At 40.6% G+C, this 17862-nt stretch overlaps 4 protein-coding genes across 7 annotated transcripts; 2 read left to right on the forward strand and 2 right to left on the reverse strand.

Moving 5' to 3' along the window:
* LOC104731540 lies at nucleotides 4667–7373 on the reverse strand. Its single transcript, XM_019233545.1, has 6 exons — nucleotides 7215–7373; nucleotides 7055–7129; nucleotides 6839–6964; nucleotides 6496–6745; nucleotides 4822–5127; nucleotides 4667–4758 (listed from the first exon to the last, which is right to left on the reverse strand). The coding sequence occupies exons 1-6, from the start codon at nucleotides 7371–7373 to the stop codon at nucleotides 4667–4669; spliced, it is 1008 nt and encodes a 335-aa protein (XP_019089090.1).
* Nucleotides 7589–13940, reverse strand: LOC104731542 (protein FAR1-RELATED SEQUENCE 1). 2 transcript variants are annotated; one of them, XM_010450967.2, is made up of 8 exons: nucleotides 13306–13940; nucleotides 11105–11338; nucleotides 8596–10655; nucleotides 8391–8498; nucleotides 8250–8318; nucleotides 8136–8171; nucleotides 7985–8035; nucleotides 7589–7881 (listed from the first exon to the last, which is right to left on the reverse strand). In XM_010450967.2, the coding sequence occupies exons 3-8, from the start codon at nucleotides 10573–10575 to the stop codon at nucleotides 7798–7800; spliced, it is 2328 nt and encodes a 775-aa protein (XP_010449269.1). In that variant the 5' UTR covers nucleotides 10576–10655; nucleotides 11105–11338; nucleotides 13306–13940; the 3' UTR covers nucleotides 7589–7797. The 2 variants fall into 2 exon arrangements, with proteins under 2 accessions (XP_010449269.1, XP_010449270.1); XM_010450968.2 differs by lacking the exon at nucleotides 11105–11338.
* On the forward strand, nucleotides 11327–13147 carry LOC104731541 (uncharacterized N-acetyltransferase ycf52-like). Of its 3 annotated transcripts, none has more exons than XM_019233755.1 (4): nucleotides 11327–12282; nucleotides 12372–12430; nucleotides 12549–12656; nucleotides 12832–13147. In XM_019233755.1, exons 1-4 carry the CDS (start codon nucleotides 11764–11766, stop codon nucleotides 12911–12913), a joined length of 768 nt encoding a protein of 255 aa, XP_019089300.1. In that variant the 5' UTR covers nucleotides 11327–11763; the 3' UTR covers nucleotides 12914–13147. The 3 variants fall into 3 exon arrangements, 2 of the variants coding, with proteins under 2 accessions (XP_019089300.1, XP_010449268.1); XM_010450966.2 differs by having other exon boundaries at nucleotides 11334–12282; nucleotides 12549–12605; XR_002034495.1 differs by having other exon boundaries at nucleotides 11739–12282; nucleotides 12362–12430; nucleotides 12549–12605; nucleotides 12832–12867.
* On the forward strand, nucleotides 15482–17629 carry LOC104731544. Its single transcript, XM_010450969.1, has 7 exons — nucleotides 15482–15683; nucleotides 15778–15864; nucleotides 15985–16263; nucleotides 16358–16522; nucleotides 16610–16663; nucleotides 16800–16946; nucleotides 17215–17629. Exons 1-7 carry the CDS (start codon nucleotides 15504–15506, stop codon nucleotides 17590–17592), a joined length of 1290 nt encoding a protein of 429 aa, XP_010449271.1. The 5' UTR covers nucleotides 15482–15503; the 3' UTR covers nucleotides 17593–17629.

Below are 17862 nucleotides of genomic sequence, written 5' to 3' on the forward strand. Positions count from 1 at the left end.
ATCTCGTGGGAAGTGCTGACCTCGAGGCAGTCAGCGCCGAACTCAAGGCAGCCAGCGCGGACCTCGTGGGCATCCCTCCGCTGATCTCTCTCAATCTCGCCGACCTCCAGCCAGCTGAGAACTTTGATAACTGCTGAGCTTGCCAACGCAGCGCAAACCCGCTCAAAACCAGTGCTTCCTTATCGAAATCGTCGTCATTCTCCTAACCTATAATGCTAACCTCACGAGGGACGACCTCGGGACCAAGGTGCCGACCTCCAAATTGCCACGCGTCGCCACTACCGATCTCACGGTTAAACTCTAAAACCGTCGTTCTCACCGNCGGGACCAAGGTGCCGACCTCCAAATTGCCACGCGTCGCCACTAACGATCTCATGGTTAAACTCTAAAACCACCGTTCTCACCCGGATCTCTCCTCTCGGTCACAATGCCAATCTCAGCAGATCTGGCCGCTCTACAACCTCCGAGACTAGGTCCAATACGAAAAGCATCAGATCTACTGACCTGATCTGAATCGCTCTCGATCGAATCCACTCCAACTCAAACCATCACGCCGCTCATCAAGATGAGAAATTCCAATCTCATACGAAGAGGCAACCTCCGAGAAATCAAAGCATCACCACGGGCGGCCTCGCAAGAGATACCAATCTCACAAGAGGTGCCGATCTCGCGATGACCAAAACCAGCGTTCATGCTTTCACTCTCGACCTCACCATCCCTTTGCCTATCTCACCTCCTGGTCCCAAAGCCGACCTTTATCTCGCTCTCAACAAAGCGAGAATCACACTCATTATACCGATCTCTACTCTCGCTCCTATGAGCCATCTCCACCCATCGAACCTCGAGACCAACCTCGAGAGCGGTCACCGCCTGAGCCGAAATTGGCGCCGACCTCATGATGGCGACGAGCGTGAAGTGGAAAATGAGTGCGACGAGCGTGAGGGTGGAAAATGAGATGGAAGGAAACCTCAATCTCTTCCATCTCATTGGCCATCCTCGCCAACCTCAATCTCTCGATCTCGTTCCAAGGAAGATCCGCGTGCAGGCCGCGCTGACCCCCGCTGTAGAGTTCTCTCCGCCCTCGTCGCCCTATGCCGACCTCGAATTTGTTTCTTATGATGCCGACCTCAAAGTCTATGCGCACGCGGCCTGAACCAGGACGACCGCTGACCACCATCAGGTCATCTCGATTGACGGTCAACGGAATCTCCTACCGACCGTCTATCGGCAAAGAAGCAAGGAGCGACGGCTAGATTTTGTTCTTTGGAGACTAAACAAAAAAAAAGAGAGAAGCACAAACACAAAAGTAAAAGGAATAAAGAGAGGGGTCGAACCTCTGACCTCTCTCGTTCATATCGCCCAATATACCTCCAATATATAGCCAACCTCGCCACCTCCAATTATGAGCTGACCTCGGAGTTCACCCAAATGGTTAAACAAGTGCCGACATAGATTGGAGATATGCCGCCCACACAAGGACGACATCTAGGGCACCGTACAACGTCCCGCCAACCTCCATTGGCCGACCCCCTCACCCATAGTTCCGATTTTGCCAACTCTGACGCACAAACGCTGACCTTCACCAGTCAATCCCCCCTCCTTGCTGAAAGGACCGATCTCAATCATGATCGCGCGAGACTCCAACTCGCACCGCCCTCCAACCCTAGAGGTGTCGACCTCAATCACCAGCTGATCTGCATTTTTGTCATCGCCACACAACCATGTACCGGACATGTATCGATCGAGAATAGGCGATTCGCCGACCTCAACAAATGATTTACCGACCATATGTGCATCGCCTCCGATCCGACTACATGTGATGGCGACACCCTTGTTAGCGCCTCCCTCCCCCTCGCCGCCTTCACGTAGATTAACAGGACCCAAATCTGCGAAGTCTCGGTCACGCCGCCCTCCAGCTCGTCTAACACCAGCATGGACGACTTCGCGGGAAGTCTAGCCAAGCTCGCGGCAACTAAACCCAGCTTGCCGACCTCTCAACAAGTCTCTTTCAATAGCGGCGACACTACCAGTTGCGTGCAAACCCATCATTTCTTGATCCTTCTCAACGGCGACCTCGCCCAAACCACTATGCTACCCTGTGATATCTCCAATATCGCGAGAAACGACTTCAGTAGCTCTGATCTTCCTAACATTCATACTTGGCGACCTGGCAAACAATTGACCTTTCAAACTTATCTATGTTATCGACCTACCAAGCTCGTCTCTACTATCGAACTCGTCACTGGCGCTAAATTTCGAAACTTGTCTCTGCTACCTGCAAGCCGATCATCAATCCAACGACAAACAACCCACGTAGGAGTCGGGTTCACCTCGAAATCGACGACCAACTCGCAGCTCAGCATCAAAGATCAACGGTGAGTTAAACATCATAATATCATTAGCTAAAAAAAAAAAAAAAAAAAAAAAAAAAAAAAAAAGAACGCTCGACATACCGAGCTCATCTATTCTTCAAAATAAGATATTTGCAACAACAAAAAAGTTACACTCGCAAGAGTACACTTAGTCAAATAAGCTCTCTCGAACGAGTCCGTCTTAACGAGTGTCCAGCTTCTACATCGTCACCCTGGCCAGGTGTACGATTTAAAACGCGTTCCACATGGATGCAGCGGTGAAATAATCCGCACAAAAAAAAGCCGAGCCCAGTCTCGCATTCAGCTAGCAGGCGGTCAAGTTTGAATAAGCCAAGTTCTTACTTGCACACTCTTGCCGACCTCGTGGCACCCACAGGGTAAGCCGGACACCAGGGCCGCACCTAAAAGGTATGACGAGCTCATCTCAACTACCAACCTAAAACTTGGTATTCGAAACACGTAACAGGGTAAGCCGAGAGACGTCTCGCCCCGTAGAATACATCTCGAAACCAAGCAAAAAGCCGAGCAAGTCTCGCACTAGCTTAAGGGCGTCTGAACTAATAAGCCAAGCTCCGGCTTGCAAGTTCTTGCCAACCCCAAACACCCACAGGATAAGCCGGACAGAAAAGCCGCACCTAAAGGTACGGCGAGTCTGTCTCGCCTACCACTTTACTTTGGTAGATCATAAAACCGAGTTGCATATGAAACATAAGCTCGCTCCCTCACGGCAACGTCATCGCGCTCAACGCTCTCGCTCAACGCACTCGCGTTTGACGCCCTCATGCTCGACGACGCTATCATGCTCGACGATGCTCTAACACTCGACGACGCGCTCTCGTTCAACGCCCTCACGTTTGATGCCTTCATGCTTGCTGACGCTCTCACGCTCGAAGACTCTCTCTCGCTCAACGCCCTCGCGTTCGATGCTCTCGCACTCAACTCCCTTGCGTTCAACACCTTCGCTCAACGCTCACGCTCGACGACGCTCTCATGCTCGATGACGCTCTCTCGCTCAACGCCCTCGCGTTTGACGCCCTTGCAATCAACACCCTTGCGTTCAATGCCTTCTCTCAACGCTCACGCTCGACGACTCTCTCATGCTCAATACTCTCGCGCTCAACGAATGCTCTCGCCCTAAACGCCCTAAAGTTTGAAGACCTTGCGCTCAACGCCCTCGCGCTCGCCTACCTCACGCTTGCCGCACTCAAGCTTGCTGCCTTCATGCTCGCCGCTCTCACGTTAGACGCCCTCACGCTCGCCGCTCTCACGCTCGACGCTCTCACGCTCTGCGCTCTTAACACTCGATGCTCAGCGCCCTCACGCTCGACGCTCGCTGCTCACTCATGCTCTTGCGCTCGCCACCCTCACGCTCGTCGCACTCACGTTCGTCGCTCTTGCGCTTTCCTTCCATCTCATTTTACATTTCCATTCATGGTGGCGACTCTACTCTTGTCTTCAGTGGAGACCTACTCTCTTATTCTCGGTGGAGACCTCCACTCATTCTCGGTGGAGACCTCAAATTTCGATGGCGACATTCACTCTTCTACCTGGTGCCGACCTGCATTCTCAAGTTTGATGTCGATCTCCACTCTCCAGCTTGGCGCTGATCTCACAACCTTCTCCCGCGCTCTCTTAAGTGCCATCCTCAAGTTGACGATCAAATCTCTCCTTGTCGCTCCCATGAGAAGACGTGGGACGCAAGCGCACAACATGAACACCAATCTCATCTCGTCGATCTGACAATTTCTATCTAGCGCACAATTGCCGATCTTCGTTCGCTGATCTCTCCTCACTCGCAAGATCAACATTTTCTTGCCGATCTCCTTCCTTGCACGTAGAACCAACCTCGGAATCATTCTCGATCGCGTGAGATCCGAACTCAATTCGCCGATCTCATCCGACGATCTCATATGCCGATCTCATCCGCCGATCTCATTCGCCAACCTCAAACTCACTCTTGGTGGCAACCTCAAACTTACTTGCCGACCTCAATCTCAATCTCGCCGACCTCAATCTTACTCTCGGTGGCGATCTCAAACTCACTCTCGGTGGCAATCTCAAAACTCACTCGCTGACCTCAATCTCAATCTCGCCGATCTCAATCTCAATCTCGCCGACCTCAATCTCACTCTCGGTGGCGACCTCAATCTCACTCTCGGTGGCGACCTCAATCTCACTTTCTCGCTCGCCGACCTCAATCTTGGTGGCGACCTCATTCTCAATCTCGCTGACCTAAATATCACTCTCGCCGAGCTCACCGCCGAGCTCATTACCTTCACTCATCTCGCCGAGACCTAAATCTCACTCTCGCCGAGCTCACCGCCGAGCTCATTACCTCCGCTCATCTTGCCGAGCTCACCGCCGAGCTCACCGCCGAGCTCATTACCTTCGCTCATCTCTCCAAGCTCACCGCCGAGCTCATTACCTCCGCTCATCTCGCCGAGCTCACCGCCGAGCTCATTACTACTGCTCAACTCATTACCGCCGCTCAACTCATCTCGGTTTCTCTCAAAACCTATCTCAATCGGCCGATCTTCGATCCCCCTGGAATCATTAAATCTGTCGATCTCACCTAGATCACTCTCTCGTGCGGCGATCCTCGATGACGCCCAGCAAGATCGATCGAACCCGCTCAAAGTCAAGTTATCACGGTGACCCCTGTCCGATTCCACATCATCAGCGCCGTGCCGATCTCCAACTGTGGAGTCTCGCCGATCACCGATCATCAGCAATCTCACAAGCAACCCGAGACGATCTGTGCCGAGCAGGCATATTAACAGAATTCAAGCACGCCCGCTGATCGCAGAAAAACTGACGCTCTCCGGACTAAGGGGGGGACTATTGTTGGACATGGGCTACGCCCAATATGCCACTCGGCCCAACAAAACAAGCTAATTAAGATTTCGGCCCGACGAAATTGGATGCAAGTCATTAATAATTCGTAAAGGGGCACTCTCGGGAATTCACGATGGAAACCCTAGAAAACCCTCGGTCAACAGTCGCCTATAAAAGGAAGCATCACTTATTAGGATCACCATCCTCACCCGAGGACAAGAGACAGAGAGCAATACTTTGCGTGAAAACCGTTATTGTCTTCTGTATAATTCCTTCTAGCTTCTGAGCTCGTCATTATTGGCTTGTTAGTTCTCCTGTGAACTGACGAGCTCAATCTTGATTCTTGTTAGTGACGACCTCACGATTTTATCGTTAATAAAAGAACCAGCTTCACTCTTTCCCTAAAAATCTTTATTTACTTAGTGTTGTGCAATCCCCGGTACAAACAACCATGCACAAATTCAAATGCCGGGAATGATCGTTAATGTCAATCATGTTAAGGAATTGTCATGCGAAATACTCAATCATGTAAAAGAAAATTCTAAATTTTTTAAATCTAAGCAACAATTTTTCAGTTGTCTACAACTGAAACGAAATTACATCATCCGTAGGCTACCGCTCAAACAAAAGAGCCAAAGAAAGTATTAAAACCGAAAAGGATCCCAAAACATTCTTCTATAACCAGCATTTTAACTTCATCTTTGCGCATCCTAGTCATCACCAGATCCTAAGACTGGTCTCGATCAGGCTCTCCTTCGAGGTCTAAAGAGATGTAAATAAAAAAGTCATTAAAATGATCAATTTAAGTAGAAAACACGCACGCATCATCAAGCATCCATCAACGTAGCTCTCAAGACCTATCCTAAATCGCATTTGCCATCATTAAGCTTATTATGTTATGTGTTCATTTCTTATTCTCTATTACTTTGTTGCTTAGTTTACTAGTTATTTCATTATATTGCCACAAGCACATATTTACAAAAAAAGCCTATAGTCCCCCTAACAAAACAAACTAATTAAAATTCAAACCTATAGTGTCTCATTTCACTTGGCATGTCTCAGACATTGCATTGAGCGAGTGAGCGCACTTGTTAGGCTTGAAATTTGTTTCCTGCTTAGATAGCAACCATGGCTACAGTTATTATCAGTTGTGGATGCCGAGGGTTCTCAACATGTATTATTTCAAGCCAAAGACTAGTAAACAATCTCCTGATCTCAAGCTAAGATATATTATCCAAAAAAGAAAATGTTGTGAACAATGTATAGAACCAAGACATATCTCTAAAACTAGTAACACAAGAAAGAGAGAAAAATCCTTTTTTATACCTGTATGCAAAGGTTTCTTCGAATTCGTCACTGTCATAAAACTCTATTCGTCTTCGAGACCTCTTCTTGAGTGGAAAGATTTTCTCTGGATCACCACATGGATGGATCGATAGATCACCAACATGTTCGGATATTTTTGATCTTGAATCATCCACCGAACAATTTCTAGTGATGCTAGACAAATCACCTTCATGCTCCAAAACATGTTCCACCTGCTAAATAACACCAGTCTTTAGATAAAAAATTCATTCACTCTTGTTTTTTTTTCGTGACCTTTGAGAAAGATATATGAACAAACAGAGGACCTTGCATGTGAAAGAGCAGAACTTGGAAGTGCCACGGACATGTTTAGTACAACCTTCTTTAGATCGTACACATCCCCGCCATGGCCTCAACGCTATCAGCCCTTTCTCTCCAACGAAACCATTATTCTTATTAAAAAAACAAATTAAGTGTTCAAGAAAAGTCCTTAGAATTGTAGAAAAATTAATAGATGGAGGTAATTGTATATGTTCTGTTACTTGAATTTGGGAACAATCAAAGATATTAGAGATTTCTTCAGTGTAAAGACCGTTAACATCAAAAAAGGTCACCACCTGCATTAAGTAATTCAAGATGAAGATTTTATAATTACGAACGAACATACAATGTGATTAGGGTTTATAGACACGAAGAACATACTTGAACATGAGGTTGAATATGGTACGGATCTATGCCGTCGAGGCACACAACGTCGCATGACTCGAACCGGAAGATGTTTTTTCGGAAATTGCCATGATTTTCGCAGTATCCATCTAAGTTTTCCTCTGTTAATACTTGAAACCATCTCGGTTTACTCATGATATATTTTTTAGAGAGAGAAGCTATAAATTCCAAAAAAAAAAGGAAAAGAAAATGTGATTGTTGTTGCGTCAGTGATGATGAATATTGAATCTATTAGAGATGGGGGAGATCAAAATAATTAGCCGACGATGCTTATATTTATTTTCTAGGGTTTCACAAAAATAAGGAAAATAATATATTGTAACTCTAACGATAAAAACAACATTCTTGGGTAAAAAAATATCATCAATTTTATTTTGGTAACTTGGGAAGCAAAATGAGGTGAGATAAATATAATAAACCTAATCTACAGGAGACTAAGCTGCAAGTCTGCAACATTTGTCTATACTGTATATACATACATATATTCATTTCTATCATCGAAAGTAAAATTAAAAAATTAAATGGCTTGAAAACGGAAGAGCTAGTGACTGACTGATCATCAGTGAGTGAAATTCCTGTTGGATTGTTGATGTTTTGAAGCATTGCAATGTTGCTGTGGATGATGTCTAACGTCTGATTGTCCCTAACATTCATGAATAAAACACAAACTCTTTTGATTCCTTTGTAAATAGAGAAACACCTGAAATTTTGAGTTAGCTTTAAAAGTTGTAGTTCAAGTCTTTTACCATGTCTTGGAGTCTTTCATAAATCGCTTCTGGTCTGAAACTTAATTGTTCCTGCCATAATTTTTAAATATAAACTATAATCAAACCTGCTCAAATTCATATATGAGATCAAAACAAGGGTCATGTTGACTTGATTCAGAGAACAACTTACAGTTCCATAAAGCCTTTGGTGAGTTATGGATTGCCCCTGCAATGGGAGATTAACATTAAGAATCAGCAATATATCTCGGAGAACTCTATTTCCAAAACTTGGTAACACACTTACGAGCGAGTGTATGTTTGGATGGACAGTACAATATCCATTGTGATTTGAGGCCATCGGGTTGATTTGTCCCTGTGGATCACACAGAGAAACTAAGTTTGGAAATTGAACCTTTTTACATTGTAAAAGACTATTCTAGTATACCATTTCATGTGACATATGTTGAGCACTGAGGTAGTCATCGAGAATTGAGTATCTGTTTCTTTGTTCTTGCAAAGCAGTTACTTTCCAGACTTCTTGCAATGAATGTTCCTTGACAAAGAGAAAGCCAGGTTAGACTAAATACTGACCTGAAGGGAAAGATCAGGAGACTAATAGTCCATGAAACCATCTGAGAAGGAAACCAAACCTGTCCTGTGTCAGCTACATTATCGTTTTTGTTCATCTCATATGTGTTGTTCTGTTCTTCATGTATTGGAAGATCTTGAGCTATAACCGATTCTGACTCTTCCACATTTTGGATCAAGTTACTCTTGTTCTCACACTTTCTTAAAGCTTCATTCAGCACATTAATCACGGCGTTGTAGCTCTCTTCAGATAAAGATGCTTCCTCACTCAATTTCAAAGAACGGAGACAAAGATCCATGTACCGTTGAGCCTTGGTTGATTCTACATCTATCTGATCAAGTTCCATGTTTATTCTGCTTTTAGCATCCTTTGTCCAACGCTTCAACACATACTGAGAAGGAATACTAAGTTCTCCAGACATCTGCAGAACAATCATCGCGTGCCTACAAAGAAAACCTTTGAACTCAAACAATCGACAAGAACAGACAACTTTAGATGATTCAGAGTCCCACCCCACAACGAAAGCACGGTTCTGTTCATAATCTTGAACCCTGAAAGTCCTTTTGGTAACCTCATCTTCTTCGCTTTCTTTCTTCGGATGACATGCAACTCCTCCCAACACCTCCACCTGAAACTTCTTGAACATCTCACGTGTGTATACCTCAGCCATTTGCTTCCCAAATGGTGAAGGAGACTTAAGTCCGGGTTGTTTATACAATGTTTCAATCTCCGCTTTCTCTTCCTCTTCGTACCTCTCTTGTATCATCGTCTTGTAATGATCAAGAAATGATTTCAATGTAGTTTTCCTTTGAATGTATTTATCAAAAACAGAGTTCACGCTATCCGATCTTTGAGCTGTACACATTCCCGCTAGAGATACATCTTTCATATACACAGGAACCCAATGTTCCCTATCTTCATACAAGGACTGAAGCCAGGCGTTGTCTCTCATATGAAACCTATCAACTACCTCCCACCAATTTTTTTCAAATTCATCGTTCTTCCAAGAACCGTAAATAGCATCATTTATCTCATCCATAAAGCTTTTCTCTTGTCTCATAACATGACCAATCTTTTCTGGCATCTGACCAAGAGTATCCCACATATAAAAACAATGTCTAGAAGATGGAAACACCTCTGAAACAGCTTCTTTGAGCGTTTGGTCGTGTTTGGTAAGTATAACTCTAGGTTGGCATCCATGCATCGCTTTTAACCATGCCCGGAAGGCCCAAACAAATCCAGATTTAGACTCGTCTGTTAATAATAATCCACAACCAAGCAACAGGAACTGTCCATGGTGGTTCACGCCAGTAAAAGCCATAAGAGGCAACTTATACTCGTTCTTGATGAATGTAGTGTCGATGGATACAACATCACAGAAACAAGTGTAATCCAATCTCCCTTTTGCATCAACCCAAAAAATGTTTCTTAGACTCTGCTCCTCACTGAGATCAATGGAATAAAAGAAGAAAGGGTTCTCAACTTGCATATCTGTAAAGAAGTTTAAAAGTCTTTCCACATCACCATCCTCTAAAGCTAAAATCTTTCTGACTTTCACCTCTTTCACAATAGCACCGTTTTGTTTCTCAAGCTTTTTACGCCCACCCAACTCTCTCAAGGACTTGGCTTGACCAGTGAAGACTTCATGGTTATGTTCTGTTACCAAACTACGAATAACCCACCTCCCATCTTGCCTTCTCTTAACATGCAAACACGCTTTACAATCAGTTTTGGACGATGAACGGTTGATTCTACCTCGTTTTCTTGCTTGAGGAATGTTAAACCCATCAATACCTAAACCATTATCTACATCAGTCTTCTTGCTCCCATATCGCGTACAAACAAACTTGGCATCGATAAACTTCCCGGTCATTCTTGAACGACGACTAGCTTTTATAATGGTAGTAAACCCAACAGAGTTAGCATATTCTTTGTAGAACTCAAACGCTTCCTCTTTAGATTCAAATTCTCTCCCTTCATTGATCTCTAAGTTAGTCCTTTGAACATCAAACTGCACATTACTACACTCTCCCGATAGCATTTCAAAACCAATCCTCAATTAGCTCAACCCCTTCACGGCTTCACCCCTCAAAGCCAAAAGCTATTTTGATCAAATCATACCTGTTGAAACAATCATGGTCAGCTTCCAAGTTGCAAACTTTAATGAGAAAAACATAAACTTTACTATCTACAATGGAGCAATTGAAACTTAGTATCAGACAAAAACCTCAAAATGTTAAGAAAAAACATCTTTCAGAAATGGAAATGAATCATCGTAACAAAGAAAAGTCAACCATACAAAACCCATTATCTTAAAATTCAGCTCGAATCATCGGACCCAAATAGTTATAACAGAGTATAAGACACCATAGAATGAAACTCATGTTCTACTTAACAAAACCCTGAAACAGTAATTTAAGCAACTCAAAATGAAGATCTAAAGCCAGAGTAAACAAGAAACAAGTTCATTAAAGTGCAAAGATGATGATATAATTAGGGAGAGAAATAATAAAGATAGATATGATTAAATGATGATGATGAAGAAGAAGAAGACAGGGGAGAGTGATGACCGGAGGCGAGTACAGATTCTATTTTCATCTCCGCGGAACTTTTGATCTTTAGGGCAGAAGAGTCGGAGTCGTCGGCGTCGTACTCGCTTTTCTATACTCGCGGTTCTCTTACCTCTTCCTCCGGTTAATTTAGCCTAACCGGATTCTTTTTTCAATAACCGGGAAAAATCTTAAGCCACACATTTTCATTTCTGGTTATCTTGTTCTTAAGGTTCTTCTTCCTCACGACTTCACCTACGCAGATGGAAAAATACGAAATTGGAAGAAAAAATTTGCTGATTTGCTTGGATTGACAGAACTGTTCCCTAGGTTTTGAATTTTTTTAAATTGATTTTTGTGAATATATCTGATAAATCTTAGAGATTTAAGCTTCTGGTAGTTAGATTTCACAGTAAAGTTTGAGTCTTGTAATGTTGATTGAGCTCGTTTCTTGCTATCGTTCTCTCATTGGAAACCATAAAAATTGAAACTTTGTGTAATTCCTAAGCTAATAATACGTAAGTGGAATGTGGATTTTATTTAGTCTCTAGTTTCTTCAAGAATTAACTCTTTGATAGGTTAAGTAAGGTTTGGTACTTGTGAGAATTTTGATTTTTCATGTCCTGTTTTGATTGATTAGATGGTGCATTACTGTGTGTGATCAAGATTGCTTAAAAGAAATGGGTTTAGCGGGTTGTGTTGGTAGTTCTCCTCTTGTATCTATGGAACTGAGGTGGGCAAGAAGAAGAAACTCTGATGATGCTGCATCGGCATTGCCTCGATCCATACCTGTTTATCTCTCTACGTTGAAGAAAGACATAAATATAGAGGAATTGAGGAATCTGTATTCACTTTGTAACCACTCTTGCAACCGTTTGTCCGAGAATGGCAGCAGCAACGTCGAGAAGATTGTTGACATGAAAAAGCTGCGTACAGCTATCTCCCGTAGTGATGTTGTTGTCTCTGTGTTTTGCAAACCTCGTCACGCGGATCTTCATGATGCGGTTTTGTACTCTGAGGAAGGAAGTTTGTCTTCTTCTTTGTATCCTTCAGAGTTTAGGAGACAGAATAAGGATGAGAGTTCCCTGGGAGACTTGTTGCAGAATGCGATACCTCTCACTCCTTCTACTGGACAGCTTGTTGGATTCGGTCGTGCTTATTCTGATCATGGCTTGACTGCTTCTATCCATGATCTAATGGTATTTTTTTAATCTGTAGATGGCCTACTCGAGCTGTAATACCTTCTCTTTGGTGCTAAGATGTGTAATTTGGTTTCAGTGTTTTCCAGGTTTTACCTTCACTTCAACGGATGGGAATTGGTAGACTGATAGTTAACAGAATTGTCAGGTGTGATGGTATTTTCCACTATGATTTTGCTTTACTCAAAACTCCCCTTGACTTTTTCTTAAAGGTTAGTTCCTGAACTAGCAAATTACCTCATTCATCAAAAAACTGTTTTCAATAGGCATCTCACAAGCAGAGACATCTACGACATAGCAGCTCTCTGCTTCGAGGATGAAAGGTACCTACCATCATTACCTCTGAGACAACTAATCCTCATCCTTAGCAACTTGTGAGTTTGTTTTTTTATTGTATTCTTTCACGCTATGTTTAGGATCGAAGGATATGGTAATGGTATCTTGCTGATGATAACTTGAATATGGGTGGAATTGGTATTAGTATGAGATTAGGTGGATGCAGAATCCTTTATGTATATATCTACTGATAAAAATTAACATGTTTGTCAGGCCATTCTTCAAAGCCTGTGGGTTTGGAGATGACAGGATGGGCTCCACGACGATGATGTTCACGAAGAGCTTGGAGATGTAAACCTCAAGCGAGAAGCGAGAAGGCCATTGGATTTTCAGAAACTGCAGGTCAAAGCAAGTTGAATGATCTCTAAAACCTTGTTTGAAACTCTCTGATGATGATCAAAGGAAAAGGTCAAAGATTCATTGTCTTTCTTGCATTTGGATTTGATATCTAGTGGTTACTCTCTCTCTCTTGTTCACCTTAAGTAGTTAAGTTGCAATGAAGAATAGGTAACTTTCGTCTGTTTTGGTAGATGGAAGTGTATATCTTCAACTTCAATTGAAGACAATTATTTTACGCATTAATTTTTGGGTGAATTAGGTAGGTAGCCAAAATTGAAAATATATTTAAGGATATAGCATACTAATTCAAAATATTAAGTGAATGACACAAGGGGTAATGAAAATTACCAATTGAAGTGTTGATACTTTGGTGGAAGTGGTGGTGGAGGCTGGCCAGAGGTGGTGGCCGGAAGGTGGCCGGCGGTGATAGTGTTAAGCTTCTAACTAGTAAACTCAATGAATAAAAGCTTAACCTTAGGGAAACTCCATTAAATCTCCATTAACATGTAAATACAAACTCACAAGGTTCAATAACTCTCAGATTACAAGATAGAAATGAAGAACAAAGTGAAAGATAAGATCGGCAACCCTCGCTCACATCCCTCGGGTTCCTCTCTTCCCAAGCAGCCTCATGTCGGCTAACCCCTCACACATTCATCATCCCCCCTTCTGATGCTTCCCCTCTTTATTTATATAGCTTAATCACCTTCTAGGTTCTTCTTAGCCTCCTAAGCAACTTGCCTCATCTCTCACGTGTGAACTTTGTTGCACATGATCCCAAAAGATTCAGCCCTCCTCACACGTGTGACTATCTCTTTTACAATTCAGTCCCTGCATCTTATCAGATAGCCGGAAGGTGGCCGGAGGTGTGGCCGGAGGTGTGGCCGGTGGTGATGGCCGGAAGGTGGCCGGAGGTGTGGTCGGAAGTGGTGGCCGGCGGTGGTAGCCAGAGATGGTGGCAAGAGGTGATGGTAGAGGATAATAATAGAGGGTTAATGTTGTAATTATTATCTAAAATATGCACTAATACATCTTTTCATGGTTAATATAGTTATTCAGTTAATTATAATTAGGTACATTTCCGCCGAAAAGGCGGGCTGAACTTTTTTTTGATAATACTTTGTAATAATTTATTTTGTTATTATGTTATTTATAATAGTTTGTGAGTAAAAATTTGTTGCTTATATTATAATTTTTGTATTTTAAAAATGTTTATTGAAAACCTGTCAATAAAATATTTGCAATAAATAAAATTATTTAAACATTTGTGAAATATTTGCTATAGTTGTGAAGTAAGTAAAAAGATATAACTAACATGTAAAAAAAAATTATTTGTTAGTTTTTTAAAGTACAAATTAGTTTTAATTCTAACAGATTTTTTTACTTTTCTACAATTTATTTTATTTGATGTTTTCCCTATTTTCGTTTTTTAATTAGAAATATTTATTTAATTAATTATTTAATCTTAATTAAAAATTTTTAATGGCAATTGAATATATTTGTTTACACATTTTAATGTTAATTTTATATTTGTACTTCCCAATTAATATAGTAGGATTTTTTTTGGGTTAGAGAATGCAATTCCCCTTAATTTTTCCACTAGATTAGCTTGACACAAAAAAATCATTAAGATTATTTTCAAAAACAAATAATTAGCGTAATTAGTAGAAAAAAAAGAAGGGACTCCAAATCTGGCGACTTTGTAGGTGAACTTTTTCCATACTTAACAACATATAATTGTTTCTATAGTTGAAACAAACACTATAGAAGATGGTATCTTTTTTTGTGACAGCAAAATATATGAATTTCAAGAATATTTCTGTGTGATTAAAGTAATTGTACCTTTGATAATTAAACCTACAAATAGCAGGAGACCCTTTTTCCGAAGAACACATATTCTTGGGCAATATTTTCATGTCAGGGTTTAGATAACAATAACAAGTTGATTTCCATTTTCACTTGTAACTTATGTTCCTCTTTGTTCCCCCTTTGAGGAAATTTATAGAAATATTGGTCTTAAGAAACTGATGAATGATGCCAACAAAACGAGCCTAAGCACCACTATATATCTTCTTTAAAAAGTCCTATTTTTTTCTGTAAACTATTTGACCAAAAAATATATTTTCTAATTTAGTTATGGCAGTCTGTTCCTTATGTCAGTTTTATTTTATGCATCCTAAAAGCATTGACTTGTGTAAGTATTAACTAAATTACCAAATTAAAATACACCAAATGTAATTTCTATAAAACGAGCCTAATCACCACTATATATCTTCTTTAAAAAGTCCTATTTTTTTCTGTAAACTATTTGACCAAAAAATATATTTTCTCTAATTTAGTTATGGCAGTCTGTTCCTTATGGCAGTTTTATTATATGCATCCTAAAAGCATTGACTTGTGTAAGTATTAACTAAATTACAAAATTAAAATACACCAAATGTATTTTCTATAAAACGAGCCTAAGCACCACTATATATCTTCTTTAAAAAGTCCTATTTTTTTCTGTAAACTATTTGACCAAAAAATATATTTTCTCTAATTTAGTTATGGCAGTCTGCTCCTTAGGGAATAAATGGTTGGTCAAATCTCTTCTGATTGTGTTGATGGTGATGGTAACACATGTAGTGGAACCAATGGCTGAAAACCTAAACCATTCAGGCCAACGAAAGCAAGAGATTGAACTCAGGCTTAAGCAACTCAATAAGCAGGCTCTTAAATCCATCGAGGTATAAAGAAAGTCAAATATTAACATGTCACATGCGTTTTAATATTAACTACTAACCTTTATATTTATTTTGCAATATTATTTGTATTTGTCAGAGTTCAAGTGGAGAAATAATAGATTGCATATATATTACAAAGCAACCAGCTTTTGATCATCCAATGCTCAAAAACCATACGATTCAGGTTCTATATATTGAAAAAGTTCCTTGTCAGTGTCACGTTGTCAGTCGTTCTCCTAAGTAACGTTACAGGGCTTACTATAACTGCTAACATTTATTCTTATGGTAAAATTTTTGTATATAGATGAAACCTAGTTCCTATCCACACGACGTTTTCACTGAAGACGATGATGCATCAACACCAAACAACCATGAAGAACAGCCCGAAGATATAGCTCAGCCTTGGCACTTGTCTGGAGATTGTCCGGAAAAAACTATTCCCATCAAAAGAATAACAAAAGAAGATCTTTTAAGAGTAGATTACATTCAAACTTACGGGAAAAAAGATTGTTGCTCGAACATCTCTCAGCGTCATCGATTATACGATCACCCGACTGCTATCAAAGATGATAACGTCCATGAGGTATATATGCACACCCAGATCATCCACATGTATTTTGCCACATTAAAAAACTTAATGTTAACTAACTATATATATGTGTGTTCTATTCTGGTAGTATGCGATCACATATGTTAATAATGATGCCTTTCGCGGAGCTAAAGCACAAATAAACGTATGGAAACCGTATATTGAAAGTGTAGGAGAAGTCAGTATATCACAAATATGGGTCTTAGGAGGCAAATTTGGTCCTGGTTTGAATACTCTAGAAGTTGGTTCGCATGTAATACAATTCAGTTACTCTCTTTTCCTATTTTAATATATTTCCTATTTGATTTCCGTTTTGAATAATATAATGTTCACCTCGCAGGTCTATCCGGTTCTATATGGTGATGCCAATCCCCGGATTTTTATTTACTGGACAGTAAGATTTCCACGACCTAACTAATATTTATATTTGCTTCTTCATTTATATTATACTGTTCAAAGTTTTATATCATCTAATTTTAGGCTTTTATAAAAACTGGCTACCTGATTTTTATTTAATGATAAATAAACAGAACGATGGTTACCAAGAAAAAGGGTGCTACAATCTCCTCTGCTCAGGCTTTGTTCAAATCAACAAAAGAATCTCCCTTGGTGCTTTGGTAAAACCCATCTCCACCTATAATGGCCCTCAATATATACTAACCGTACAAATATGGAAGGTTGGTTTAGTTCATTAACAAGAATGAACTCTTATATCTACACATTTTTAAGTCTTTTTATAATATTCAACAAATACTTACGAGTTATGATCACAATTCTTACTTTTTACATGAATTCTTTCACAAGTGCAATAGTTCCGCATCATGTCCATTTTTACATTGCATTGAACCACTATTTCATATAGTAATTATCATTTTTTTTTTGTTAATTATGAATCAGTTGGTAAAATCTCCAAAATAAATCAGAATTTTGTTATATTTTTATTAGGATCCAAAGACTGGAAATTGGTGGTTGCAGTTGAACGAGAAAGACTTGATAGGATATTGGCCAAATGAACTATTCCCAATGCTAGAAGATTCGGCGAACCTCATAGAGTGGGGAGGTGAAGTAGTGAACAAGAAGGAAAATGAACAACACACTGCCACCCAAATGGGAAGTGGACACTTTCCAAGTGAAGGTTTTGGAAAAGCAGGTCATTTTAAGACCGTCAAGATAATTGATATGTTTAATGGTATAAGAGACCCGGTCAAAGTTCAAACAATAGTGAGTCGACCTACTTGTTACAATCTCAAGACTGGTTATAGTAAGTCATGGGGAGTTTTCTTTTACTATGGTGGTCCTGGTCGTAACTCTGCATGTCCTTAGAAATTCAAATACATAATCTTCATATGAACTTATGTTATTGTACATGTTTGAAGTCTTAATTTAAAGATTACAACTATGCATTTGTGATGAATAATGCAATTGAATGTCGTCGTCCAAATTGAAAAACGTATTTGTGAAAAATACATTAGAAAAATACAATATAAATACAAATTTATATTGATAAGAAATATTTTCATTGTACATTAGAAATAATGCAATTGAATGTCGTCGTCCAAATTGAAAAACATATTTATATTGATAAGAAATATT

Source organism: Camelina sativa, chromosome 12, assembly GCF_000633955.1.
Source record: "Camelina sativa cultivar DH55 chromosome 12, Cs, whole genome shotgun sequence".
Lineage (NCBI taxonomy): Eukaryota > Viridiplantae > Streptophyta > Magnoliopsida > Brassicales > Brassicaceae > Camelina > Camelina sativa.

What these genes read in the sequence shown, in the direction of transcription:
- LOC104731540 (XM_019233545.1), bottom strand. Translation starts at nt 7,373, where the DNA reads ATGAGTAAACCGAGATGGTTTCAAGTATTAACAGAGGAAAACTTAGAT. An exon ending in TTGATTGTTCCCAAATTCAA is followed by an intron (nt 6,965 to 7,054) that starts GTAACAGAACAT and finishes TTTTTTAATAAG; the next exon opens with AATAATGGTTTCGTTGGAGA. An exon ending in CTCTCTTTCTTGTGTTACTA is followed by an intron (nt 5,128 to 6,495) that starts GTTTTAGAGATA and finishes TGCTCGGCACAG; the next exon opens with ATCGTCTCGGGTTGCTTGTG.
- LOC104731542 (XM_010450968.2), bottom strand. Translation starts at nt 10,575, where the DNA reads ATGCTATCGGGAGAGTGTAGTAATGTGCAGTTTGATGTTCAAAGGACT. An exon ending in ATCCAAACATACACTCGCTC is followed by an intron (nt 8,172 to 8,249) that starts GTAAGTGTGTTA and finishes CTCCCATTGCAG; the next exon opens with GGGCAATCCATAACTCACCA. An exon ending in ACCAAAGGCTTTATGGAACT is followed by an intron (nt 8,036 to 8,135) that starts GTAAGTTGTTCT and finishes AAATTATGGCAG; the next exon opens with GAACAATTAAGTTTCAGACC.
- LOC104731541 (XM_019233755.1), top strand. Translation starts at nt 11,764, where the DNA reads ATGGGTTTAGCGGGTTGTGTTGGTAGTTCTCCTCTTGTATCTATGGAA. An exon ending in CTTCTATCCATGATCTAATG is followed by an intron (nt 12,283 to 12,371) that starts GTATTTTTTTAA and finishes AGTGTTTTCCAG; the next exon opens with GTTTTACCTTCACTTCAACG. An exon ending in ATCCTCATCCTTAGCAACTT is followed by an intron (nt 12,657 to 12,831) that starts GTGAGTTTGTTT and finishes CATGTTTGTCAG; the next exon opens with GCCATTCTTCAAAGCCTGTG.
- LOC104731544 (XM_010450969.1), top strand. Translation starts at nt 15,504, where the DNA reads ATGGCAGTCTGCTCCTTAGGGAATAAATGGTTGGTCAAATCTCTTCTG. An exon ending in TCAAAAACCATACGATTCAG is followed by an intron (nt 15,865 to 15,984) that starts GTTCTATATATT and finishes TTTTGTATATAG; the next exon opens with ATGAAACCTAGTTCCTATCC. An exon ending in TAACCGTACAAATATGGAAG is followed by an intron (nt 16,947 to 17,214) that starts GTTGGTTTAGTT and finishes TATTTTTATTAG; the next exon opens with GATCCAAAGACTGGAAATTG.